This window comes from Sinocyclocheilus grahami, unplaced genomic scaffold, assembly GCF_001515645.1.
Source record: "Sinocyclocheilus grahami isolate Dianchi unplaced genomic scaffold, SAMN03320097.WGS_v1.1 scaffold201.1, whole genome shotgun sequence".
Taxonomy (NCBI): domain Eukaryota; kingdom Metazoa; phylum Chordata; class Actinopteri; order Cypriniformes; family Cyprinidae; genus Sinocyclocheilus; species Sinocyclocheilus grahami.
In genome coordinates, this window is record NW_015505380.1 from 683,003 (window position 1) to 695,555 (window position 12,553).

The 12,553-nt window shown below is 37.7% G+C and overlaps 1 protein-coding gene across 1 annotated transcript in view; it reads right to left on the reverse strand.

Annotated features, from left to right (window-relative positions):
* Positions 1 to 2,347: 2,347 nt before the first annotated feature.
* The window catches only part of LOC107595350 (la-related protein 6-like), a 20,091-nt gene continuing 9,885 nt past the window's right edge, over positions 2,348 to 12,553 (reverse strand). The window contains exons 2-4 of the mRNA XM_016285729.1: positions 12,159 to 12,342; positions 6,912 to 7,373; positions 2,348 to 3,430 (exon numbers count right to left, since the gene is read on the reverse strand). Of these exons, the coding sequence (XP_016141215.1) occupies positions 2,801 to 3,430; positions 6,912 to 7,373; positions 12,159 to 12,342 (1,276 nt within the window). The 3' untranslated portion in view covers positions 2,348 to 2,800. The remainder of the gene's footprint in view (positions 3,431 to 6,911; positions 7,374 to 12,158; positions 12,343 to 12,553) is intronic.

Genomic DNA, 12,553 nt, shown 5'->3' on the forward strand with positions numbered 1-12,553 from the left:
AAACGGAGAGTTCCGGTCCTTGGTTCTGATTGGCTGAGCCACGTTTGAACCTTTGTTTTCTGCCACACAATAAAAATAGACAAGACACCAACACGTTTTCACCATGTTTTTAGGAATAAAATGTTGTATAAATCAGAGACATCTGAGCAAACCTTCAGAATATAAAAAAGCTGCCAAATTTTGCATTACGTGTCATTAACTGCGTGTACAGTTCCGCCATTTGGACATCATCTTCAGATAGTCTCCACTGATGAGCTACTACTACATATAATATAGACGCTTTAATTTTCTGTAAAGCTGCTTTGCAATGATTTGCATCGTGAAAAGTGCTATGCAAATAAACGTGCATTGGATTGGTGCTTCTGAGCACCGAGTAAAGTCACTAGCAGCACCAGCACTGGTGATGGAAGAGTTAAACCGCTCTAAATATTTGTAGAATGTGAAATCTCCTGCAGAAACATCTTCCATGATCAGTCAGAACAGGACGTTTCGAGACTCTAGCGGCTCTTTCGTTGTGTTAAACACGCAGAATCTCTCTGTCATTGTGAGTGAACGTAAGTGCTGTTCACATTTGCACACACATCTGTGTTTTTAGTTCATCCTGACCTCCGACTGCAGCTTCTGTTCCCACTTTGTGTCCTCCTTTTCAAGCACAAATACCGGCTGTGTTCTGAAACTCCAGTGCATACTGCGTACTGCTTTTAAATAGTAGTACAGTATGTTCAAAACAAGTGCTTAGCAGGGATAGTTCACCCAAAAAACACAAATCTTTTGTTGTTGTTCATACAGTGAGTCAATGGGGTTCAGAGTTGTTTGGATCCCAACATTCTTCAAAATATCTTCTTTTAGGTTCCACAAAAGAAAGTTAGTTTTGAACGACATGAATGGGAAGAAGTGATAGAATGATGGTTTTGAGTGAATTAAAACATTCAGTAGGTGTTGTACGGTCATCATAAAAATGATCATTTAGGAGTTTTAATCTAGTTCTGTGTCAGAATCAGTGTGGTTTTAGGATCTTTGAGATGCTATAGTTTATTCATATTTTGAATTCGTTTTTATATTAATTTAATTTCAGTTATTTTGTTTTATTTTTAATGTCTACATAGTTTTTATTTTTATTATGAGAAATGTTGCCTTGACAACTAGCTCATATAAAATACGTAGTTTTTTTTATCCAGTTAAAGCATATTTTATTTCAAGTAATGAAAATATACTTTTTTTTTTGTTTTAGTTAAGTATAATATACCTGGTAATAATTAAGTATAGACCAGGGTTATTATAATTAACTAAAACGGAAAATGAATTAAAACCAATTTTAATAAACAAGTGAAATAATAAAACACCTTATACTTATTTTAAATGTAATATATTTTGTAATGTAATAATAACAACTATATAGACATATATAAAAACACAAAATGAATAAAATAATGACACTAATTAAAATTATTTTAGCATTATTATTATTATTATTATTAATTAAAATGCAAAATAAAAAGGATAAATATAAAAATTTGAAAATTCTAAGTTAGTATCTGAATGATAGTAAAATAACGCTGCATTCAGAGCAGGACTGATAGGGCTTTCTAGACATGTCATGTCAAGCACATTGCATTGTGGGATACAGTGTGCTGCATATTTGGGCAAGTGCAGCAGGACAGTTTGCATGCTGTGCATTCTGCAGAAACAGGAGTGTGCTCGTCTGAGCAGTGCCACTGTATCCTGTGTGTTCAGTTTGTCCTGATCAGCAGATTTTGAGGATATACTGTGGCTTTACGAGAGCAGCAGCTACCAGGTCTGTGGTAATGATCTGCTGTGTGGTTTGTGTTAGTCAGATCTGTCTTCAGCCACAGAAGCGCACCCACACGATGACGGTCATGCTCTGGCACTCGCTGCAGATCAGCATGCATCTGTTTCTCAGCAAAGCTGCACTTTCTAGAGGAGTTCACAGCACAGACGACTCCTGGCTCGGTTACTATCGAGGGGACGAGGAAATTAAGTTTTGATATATTTACGGTAGGAAATTTACTAAATATCTTCATGGAACATGATCTTTACTTAATATCCTAATGATTTTTGGCATAAAAGAGAAATGTATAATTGTGACACATACAATGTATTGTTGGCTATTGCTACAAATATCCCCCAGCGACTTAACACTGCTTTTGTGCTGCAGGGTCACACGTGTTTGACATCTTTTTATATTTCATTACCTCTCTGAAGAGAGAGTTTGGTTTTACGAGCTACAGTTTCACCATTCGTCTTGGTTTCCTCTGAGAGTTGATGTGCTGTCAGTCTTATATAATGAAGCAGGGGCACGTTTTAATTAACGCACTACCGCGAACAGAGAAACTAACAAAACTCATCCCATCTTATCCGCAAATCACTCAAATGAGAAGCATATTTAAAGGCAGAAACCAAACGGAAGTTAAAGCAAATAAAACAATATATTTTCAGTGCCTGGGCTCCCGAGATTATGGCCACGGCGCCATCAGAAAGGCTGAGATCAGATCCGAACGCCTGAACCACGACCCACACAGAACACATTTACAATATTTACATGGGAGACAGACACCGGTAGAATCTCCTTACAACGGAAAACACGGCGGCGATTTAAAACAGAAACACTTTCAGAACGGCTTCCCCCTTGTTGTGGTGGTGCCATCATTAAGTGAGAAATTAAGATGTATAAAACGTTAACAAAAATAGCGCATAGAAAAAGGTTTTACAAAAAGACCAGGCCAGTCCTACGGAGATGTCACGACTGCTTTGAGAGTGCGAGGGTCGAGAGGGACGGTCTTTAGAGACAGGTTTGCGTGGATGCAGCCTTGCCTCGCTCTCCGGAGGGAGATGAGTGGAAGCCTCTTGTCCCATCCGGACCCCTCGGGAGTCGAACCACGCCTGGAGGAAGACCATCTGCGTTCTGGATCTTCCTCCCGAGCATCGGGCTTCCCACCGGGCTGCTCTCCTGACTGGCCACCTGCTTCCTCCGCTGGACCCACGGGCTTCCAGAAGGGGTCAAGCTGCTGTCCGAGGAATAGTCCGCCCATCGGCGAGCCGGCTCGGGGCTCAAGTGGCCCTCGCTGGCCAGCGGAGACTTCCCCCCCGAGAGAGGCGTCTTGCGCTGGGTGCAGGGGCTGGCGCGTGGGCTGCTCCACGGACTGGAGCGCGGAGACACCGCCGGACTCAGGTGATTGGGCCCGCCGCTCGTGGGGCTGAGCTTGTTGCAGGAGCGTGATTTGCGGGCCAGATGCGGCGAGGTGGGATTGCTCTCCGTTTCCGAGGAACTCGCGGCCGAGTCGTCTCCGCCGTGATACTGGAGCTCTCGGACGCGGCTGTTGAGCGAGCGGCTCTTGCGGACGCCGCCGACTCCCTCGTCTCGGTCCTTTGAAATCTTCTTCTTGGGAGGCTTGGTGCCGATTAGAACCACCTTCAAATTTAGAACCAGATATGTGTTAAAGCCCAGAATTTGTCAATTGATTAAAGCAATAATCCATGTGAAGCCGTGGTTTACAGTGAATTTATAACAGCTAAGTGTTGTTAGATACGACGCGGAGCTGTTATAAATTCACTGTAAACCACGGCTTCACGGGGGTTACTGCTTTTATAAAACGGTAATTCCATATACGTAGTAAGGTTTCACAAAATAAAACTGAGCAAATAAAGTGTAATGATATTAATAACAACAGTATTCTTCCACCAAACAATGTAGCTCCTCAGAAACAGTTGTGGTTGCTACAAAGTGGTTGCCGAGCAACACACAAACGTAAACAAAGGTGTGTGTTACTTTGTAGCGTCATTTACAACAGCTTCGAACACGGCTCAGCCAATCAGAGTCAAGCACCAGAACTCGGTTTTATTTACTACTTTTATAAACATTTGAAGTGGATCAAATAAGATTTTAGGATAACTTTGATGAAAGGTTTCGAGACGCTTCAAATGCGGACTAGTGTAATAAAGGAATAAAAAAAAAGGTAAATTTGACTATTTTCTCAATTCCGAGATTATCTCTCACAATTCTGATAAGGAAAAACAACTTTCATATTTAAAGGAATCATTTATATTCCTGACTTCGGGCCTTTTTGCCCCCTCAGTGTTGACAAGCTCGCTGTTGTTGCATTAAATCGAGTTATAAAGTCAGAACTAGGAGATATAAACTTGCATTTGCAAGAAAAAAAAGTCAGAATTGAGAGATATAGGTAAATGTTATGTAAAATGTTAACAGGAATAGGTTCAAATAGTATTTTTGAAAGGTTTCGAGACGCTTCAAATGCGGACTAGTGTAATAAAGGAATAAAAAAAAAGGTAAATTTGACTATTTTCTCAATTCCGAGATTATCTCTCACAATTCTGATAAGGAAAAACAACTTTCATATTTAAAGGAATCATTTATATTCCTGACTTCGGGCCTTTTTGCCCCCTCAGTGTTGACAAGCTCGCTGTTGTTGCATTAAATCGAGTTATAAAGTCAGAACTAGGAGATATAAACTTGCATTTGCAAGAAAAAAAGTCAGAATTGAGAGATATAGGTAAATGTTATGTAAAATGTTAACAGGAATAGGTTCAAATAGTATTTCGTGCTGTAACTGTAGGGATAATATAACACGTCCCCGATGAACTGCATGTGTGAATATTTAGACCTAGTGTTTAAATCAAATTTATGCTTTGAAAGAAGAGTAATCGTAGCAGTTGTCATCCATAGTCTGTCGGTTTAAACATCAGCGTTTAGCTACAAATGGCTTCTTTGACGACAGTATTCTATAAAAATGATTTGTTTTCAGATTTTGACATCCAAAGGCACAAAAATATTTTTTCTTATTCCACGGATTTTCCCTGTTTTCCCCTCGACTTGTTACCAGTGTTTTTCTGCCACCACAGCTGCAAGTGACGTAACGGTGACGTCTGCCCTACATTGGTCTATACAACTGTGTAATGCAATGCAAAAAAATATTTTCTTACTATTTTTGTCTTGGATTACTTTTCTTGCCCCATTGGAGATATTTTTGCTTAAGCAAAAACTAACAAAATTTTGATATTTTTTTCAGGAAACAAGACATTATATCTTAAGTCATTTTACTTGTCAAGTAAATGCATCCTTATTCAAGAATTTTAGATATTTATACTAGAAAACAAGACAAAAATACTCCGTAAGAAAATCATTTTTTGCAGTGCATGAATATTTGCATGTTATCTTCCATGTCTTTTTTACTAACGCTGGGCAATTAGTCGCGATTAACTGCATCCAGTGTGTACTGCGTATATTTATTATGTATATATAAAAGACACACAGTATATATTTAGACTATTTACATGTATATATTTATATTCTAGGGATGTAACGATTACCGGTTTGACGATAAATCATGATAAAATTCCCCACGGTTAGTATTACCGTTTTATCTTTTAATTATCATTAAAAACGTATTAGATTACCGCGATATGAACAACTCACCATAAATAAATACTGTCCGGCATAAAGCACAGTTTTAAGTAACAGTGTCACGAGAGCACAGCAGCAGAGTAGTTTCGTTCTGAGTGAAAACAGGGCGGAAAAGCTGGGAGGTTTTAAAAGAGTGCTAAAGGAATTATACAAATGAATATATTAATCAATTATATGAACGTACCTCTGAAGGTTCTTACCATCTTCAGAAACGATTCGATGGTATTTTGTTTTCATCTTCGCTCCATGTAATGCCTAAAGGTTTAATCGCACATACTGCTTTGTCCACGGAGGTTACGGGAAACAGCTGTAATTCAGCTGTTCCATCAGCGCCACCTGCTGTCAGCAAGTGGATTTACAGAGACTTATATTTACATTCAGCCGGTGTGCAGTTTCTGTCTGGCCAAAAACGGACCGAATTTGCATGCCCTGCTGTCAATTTTGACCGGTTGATGAAAAACAAGCTTATGTGGATTCTACACATTTAAACAATTCAGATAAGTTACCTAGAATTATTTATGGAGCAGATAAAATACACTTAATCATTTATTAATCAATTATCATTTTTACTTATACATTTTCTTTATTTAAAGGCTGAAATGTGAGGTTTACCTTTTTATGAAACTTTCTCAAAGCTTTATTTGAACATTTACATTAGATATTTCAACATGCTATTAAACTGTTAAAATCCGAACATCATTGGTAATGTTATTGTTTTAGTGATTATGCAAACAAAGTCATTTTATTTGTTTGTTGATTTTTAAATAAAACTTTGTGAAGTGATTTATGTGTCGGTACTTTAACATCTCCAGCACATTTTAACAATACCGTGATAATACTGATAACTTGTCACTATAATTGTGATAAGAAATTTTCATACCGTTACATCTCTATTATATTCATATATATATATATATATATATAGTATATAAAAAAAAATTAATATATAAAAGCATGTCTTTATACATACACATAATAAATACACAGTACACTACACACGTGTGTCCCTGGAGCACAAAAGCAGTGTTAAGTCGCTGGGGGATATTTGTAGCAATAGCCAACAATACATTGTATGGGTCACAATTATACATTTCTCTTTTATGCCAAAAATCATTAGGATATTAAGATCATGTTCCATGAAGATATTTTGTAAATGTCCTACCGTAAATATACCAAAACTTAATGTTTTGAAATGTAAACTTCATTTGGACAACTTTAAAGATGATTTTCTCAATATAGATTTTTTTGCACCCTCAGATTCCAGATTTTCAAATAGTTGTATCTCAGCCAAATATTGTCCTATCCTAACAAACCATACATCAATGGAACGCTTATTTATTCAGCTTTCAGATTCCATAAATTGACCCTTATGACTGGGTTTGTGCTCCACAGTCACATATGTACACAAACTTGCAACTAATCATTGCCCAGCACTACTTTTTACAATAAAAATGCTACAAAAAAGAACCACCTTCAATCCCAGCGGCCCTCGAGCGCCCGAGTCTCCGCCGACCGCCTCATGGGCTTTCATCGCAGCCTCCACTTCTTCGAACTCCACGATGGCGCACTCCTCCGTTCCCAGCTGCGAGTAACGCCCACTCAGTTTCTTCAGATCGCCCGGCAAGTCCTTCCCGGGTTTGAGAACGCGTACAGAGGCAATGGACCCATAGTTTCCGAAGGCCTTGAGCAGGAGCTCCATCAGCCGCTCCTGCTGGGTGGCCCCTGCCTCCCCGTTGGCCCCGAGCGCGACTCCCAGCTCCGGCCAGCGCTTGAGCTCACTCAGCAGCAGCATGCGACTCGGCAGTGACTCGCTGGCGAACACCGGCACCGTCGTCCTGCGCCGCACCTTACGGCCCTCATCGTTCAGCTCCAGCAGCTCGGAGTGACGCAAGGCGTACGCCGTGGTTCTCCAGTCCCGTGTCAAGTGCTTGACCTGAGGAAGAGACGGAGATGCATTTAACCTCCTTCAGGTATGACCATGATTCACACGGACCCTTTTCACATTTCCAGGGTTCTCAGAAGTCGACATAGTTGGGTAAACCGGAACATGCATTTGCTTACAGTCGTCTCAGCATTCTGTGGAGACCAGACGGTTGCTAAGAAATATATTGGGGAAACAAAATTATTCATTGAATTTACTAAATAAATTAATTTTGTAAGTGGTTGCAATACATTTTAGTTACATTTAAATAAACAAATTTAGTTGACTAACTTTCAACTTCATTTAAATGTAGCTCAAATAAATTGGATGCACGATGTTATCGGACTGATATCGGAATCGGCCGATAATGGCTTTAAATGTAAATATATCGGCATCGGCCCGATATGAAAAATTATGCCGACATGTCTTGCTTAAAGTATGTTTTGTACGTTTTGATTTAAAATGTCAGAAGCTATAGCTTACATGAATTAAAAAATAATAATAATAAATCACAAACATGCATGTAAATTAAATAATTTTATATACACTGATTTATTCATTAATGGGTAATGTTACTTTTTTTTCTTCTTTTTTTAAACCGAGCTCTAAAAGATTTTCAGAATTTTTACAACTCTTGTTTTAGACCATCTACAAATGTTAAACCTTAAAATAAAATGCGATTAATATATAGTTTATTTATAGTTATTTTCAAATCTTCAACGTACTGTCATTATAAAAGAACTTCATTATTGTTTAATTCTAACAAATAAGTTCTTGTTAAAAACTAGCCAAAATTTAAAACAATTATTTGCTTATAATTTCCACACAGGCGAGACTTGGTGTTGTTTCCGAAGAAAAGGAAATATATCGGCTTCGGCCAAAATGAGTTGAAAAATATCGGCAAAAATCCAATATCGTGCAACTCTACTAAGAAACATTACAACATATCATACTGTCGAATAAAATTATCTCCAAGGAAATAGGAGCAAATGATCACCTTTTCTGCGGCCAGTCGTTCAAAAGTTGAATCTGGATCAGAATGGAAAACCCATGTTTTGCGATCCAGGATCAGGAATCCCATCTTACTGTTGTGCCGGTTTTTCAAAGCAAAATTGGATTGGATCACCCTGATCCAGATACACACTTTCACATTTCCAAATCTGGATTACTAGTGCTCTACGGAGCCCCTAAAGGGACATGCTGATGGATGATGCCAATGTTTTGCATTCTAGTTTTGCATTTGCACAAATAACTACCATCTCTGATGATTGTGCCAATGTAGTTTACAATCAGTGATAAAAAAAAAAAACACTTGAAATTGATTGATATCGATAGCAGTTTGGGGATATATTACATGTTACAAACGTTGTATTTTTTGGACCGGTTTTAAAGTTACTACATTTTTGTTCCTGAAACCCACTCTTCTGCTGGGATCAGAATAATCCAGTTTTTGGATCAAAAGTATCACAATGTTTTGAACAACCAAACTGAGGATTTAATCCAGATTTCCAAGACTGGATTTTGTGATCTAATCCGAATTCAGAATCCTTTTCAGAAGGCTGGAGTCAAACTCTTGGCACTAATTAATCCGTCACTTGATAATATGGCTAATGCGAAGACAATATTTAGCCCAAACGGTGTTTGTTCAGTGTGTTAGACTGGTAAATCACACTTCTGCTGTTAATGCATTTACATAACCATCAGTGCCATTTTTCCCTTTCAGTTAATACTTCTGCATATTGTTGGGTGTATGCAGATTGCAATATTAATAATTGTTTTGTGCATTGCAGAGCATTTTTGAAGCCGCAGAGAACCAGCAAATGAAATGCAAAACAAAATAGCCAAAAGCAATCTGAAGAAATGAGCAATACCCCAGATAGCTGCGATTGTAGTGATTTATTTGTACAGTAAGGAAGCAGACGGTGCATTGCCTCAACACAGATTGAAGGCAGATACGAGGCATTTGTGCTCAGGACAGAAACCTCAAACACTCTTTTAACCGAGAGGACTCAACCGAAGAACAGAGAAACTAACAAAACTCATCCCATCTTATCCGCAAATCACTCAAATGAGAAGCACGTTTGACGGCAGAAACCAAACGAAACAGAAGTTAAAGCAAATAAAACTAAACAGATTTCCGACACCAGTTGTAAACCACATGAACTTACTACATTGGTTAGGATTAGCGTTTGTGTACTTGCATGCAATTATGCATAATTAATTATTATAATAGTAAGTGCATGTAACGTGTAACAAGGACACCTTAAAATAAAGTATTACCCCATAAACAGTATCATGGGTAATGGAAATATTGATATTAAAATTGGACATGTACCATGGTATCCTTTGAAGTACCTTGCAAATACCATGGTACATTCATACCATATAATATCAGTGTACCATGTTACAGTACCTTTTCATCAGTGGAAACTACAACAAATAATATCGTTTCTATTTGCCCCAATACACTGCAAAAAATGGGTTTCTTAGTGTTTTGGTCTTGTTTTCCAGTAACACTTTCTATGAAGCCTGTATTTATATATAAGGGTATTCTTAAGGCATTATAATCGTTGCAAAGCAAAGCAGATCTGATCTTATGGCTGTTTGAGAAAAATGTATATTATTTATAAGTGGTCTTTGTCTTTATAAAGCCTTTTGGATGTTTTCATGAAGACTTTGTATTTGTCATTTTACAGTAAAAACATTAAGACGTATTAAGTTAAACCGCGTAAACGCATTGCATTACACCAAATAATGTTATTTTTAGCATTGTCATGACCACTTAAAAAGCTGTAACCACAAATAAGTATTATAATATTATAATTATATATTATAATAATGTTCCTATGATTATTTATGAGATGACGCAACATGAGGTTTTGTATAATGCATTCATTCGTTATAATGCCTTAAGAATACCCTTATAATGAATTATAAATACAGGCTTCATAGAAAGCGTTACCCAAACATTCTTAAATCAAAATATATTTACTTGAAGCAAAGTGCCATAAGATTAAGTTTCTGAAACATCAAAATTAAGTGAGTTTTTGCTTAAAACAAGAAAAAATCTGCCAGAGGGGGTCAGATAATATTTTGCATTAGGTTTTTAATTTTATTTTTCTGACCCCTTTGGCTGATATACTTTATAAATTGATCATTTTTTTCCCGAAAACAAGACTTCACATCTCAAGTCATTTTACTTCAGGTAAATATGTCTTGCTTTACGAATGCTTAGATGTTTGTACTAGAAAACAAGTCAAAAATACAGCGCGAGGAAATCATTTTTGCAGTGTAATGAGAAAAACATAACATTTCTGTGGCTTTCCAAACGAGAGAAAAATTTTAGGAATTGATATTGAAAAAGATTGAGATCATTGGTCAAGAGATAAATGTCAAATGCTTTTAGTGTTGTATTAGAAACACTCACTGAAAGTGTTAACTAGTTTTCTGTAATGCAAGAAAACACCAAGTATAGTTTAGTAAATAATAATTTATGTTGTTAATAACCGCATCGCAGTCTGTGAAAAGGGTCCATTCATTAACACATGATTGCAGCCCGTTCAGTATTAATGTCTCAAAGGAAAAGTAATTCTGTTCCCTCGTCATTGCACATCAAAGTACAGCTTTAATTGAGACTGATAAAGCAGAGAAAAGGCAGTGAGAGACCAGCTGGGGCCAGATTTAACCGTCGCTGCAGAACGAGCATCAGAAGCAGCATGAAATCAAGCTGATGTAGAGCGGAGTACTGTAAATGATTTGACAAATGCACTTCCCCGTGCTTGTGATTTCTTACTGAAACGGGAAGTTAAAGTGGAACATTTTGAAATGCCTGTTCCTTTTTTAATAGCCAATAGTCTGTAAACCCATCATTTAGTAGCATTCATCAGAGGCTGAAATGAGTATCATTCTTATTCACTTTCTTAAAACAGCTTTAAATAAAGAGTACCGAGTCATGAAGCAAACCAACCCGCTCTCAGATGAACACGCACTGATTTAAAGCAAGAAGGAATTGAGAATAGAGAAAACTGTTTTACAAGGGAATTTATGAATCCCATGAAGTATGACAATCAGAAACAGCAGCACAATATAGAACTACTGATCTTTAGTCATTAAGCATGAAAACATTATACCATGTTTGTGAGATTTATAAGCTGAATGGAGATCAGTGTTATTACGTCATTCGCGGTGCCTCATGGGAGTGGGCAAGATTCTCATCTCCATGGTAACGGTGACTTCGCTGATTGGTGGAACTTTCATCAGGATTAATTTATGGGTAGTTCAGTTCCTCAGCGGGAATTTGGCTATTAAACAGTTTCATAAAAATGTTGAAGTTATACTAAATACAAAAGTTGAAATCATACTAACCCGTGCCAATTTCTCTACATAGACAATGAATGAAATTTTTACTTTCAGAACCAAAATATTCATCTTTTTTAGAACATTTCACATTTAGACATTTAGCAGACGCTTTTATCCAAAGCGACTTACAAATGAGGACAACGGAAGTAATATATATATATATGTATATGTATATGTATATGTGTGTGTTTGAGTGTATATACACACATACATACATATATATACACACATGTGTATATGTGTGTTTATATAGTTTGTATATTTTGATGTATATATTTTGTCATCAACCTTTTTTATTTTGTAGACAAATTTCAAATGTTTAAGTCTGGTAAAAGTATGTATCAGCTATGAGTAAAATAAAACAAAGTTAACGGACAGCGGTTCTGTGTTTTTTTTAGGTCATGAGGTCTTCAAGAGCCTGGAACATGAAGCATTTACCTTCTTGAAGGAGGTGAGCAGCTTGACGCTGACGAAGCCCAGCTTGTTGCGGCGGACGTGTTTGAGCAGAAAGGCATCGTGCTCCAGGTTCTCGTCAGACAGATAATATTCAATCTGTGCCACCAGTTTCTGGATGAGCTCTGGGTCCGGAGACTGCCAGCTCTCCTCCTCCAGCTCCCCGCCGCTGAGAGAAACACACACCAAACGCACGCATCAATCCACTGACGGAGAAACGCACACCAAACACATGCCAAACACACGCATCAATCCACTGACGGAGAACCGCACACCAAACGCGTGCCAAACACACGCATCAATCCACTGACGGAGAACCGCACACCAAACACATGCCAAACACACGCATCAATCCACTGACGGAGAACCGCACACCAAAC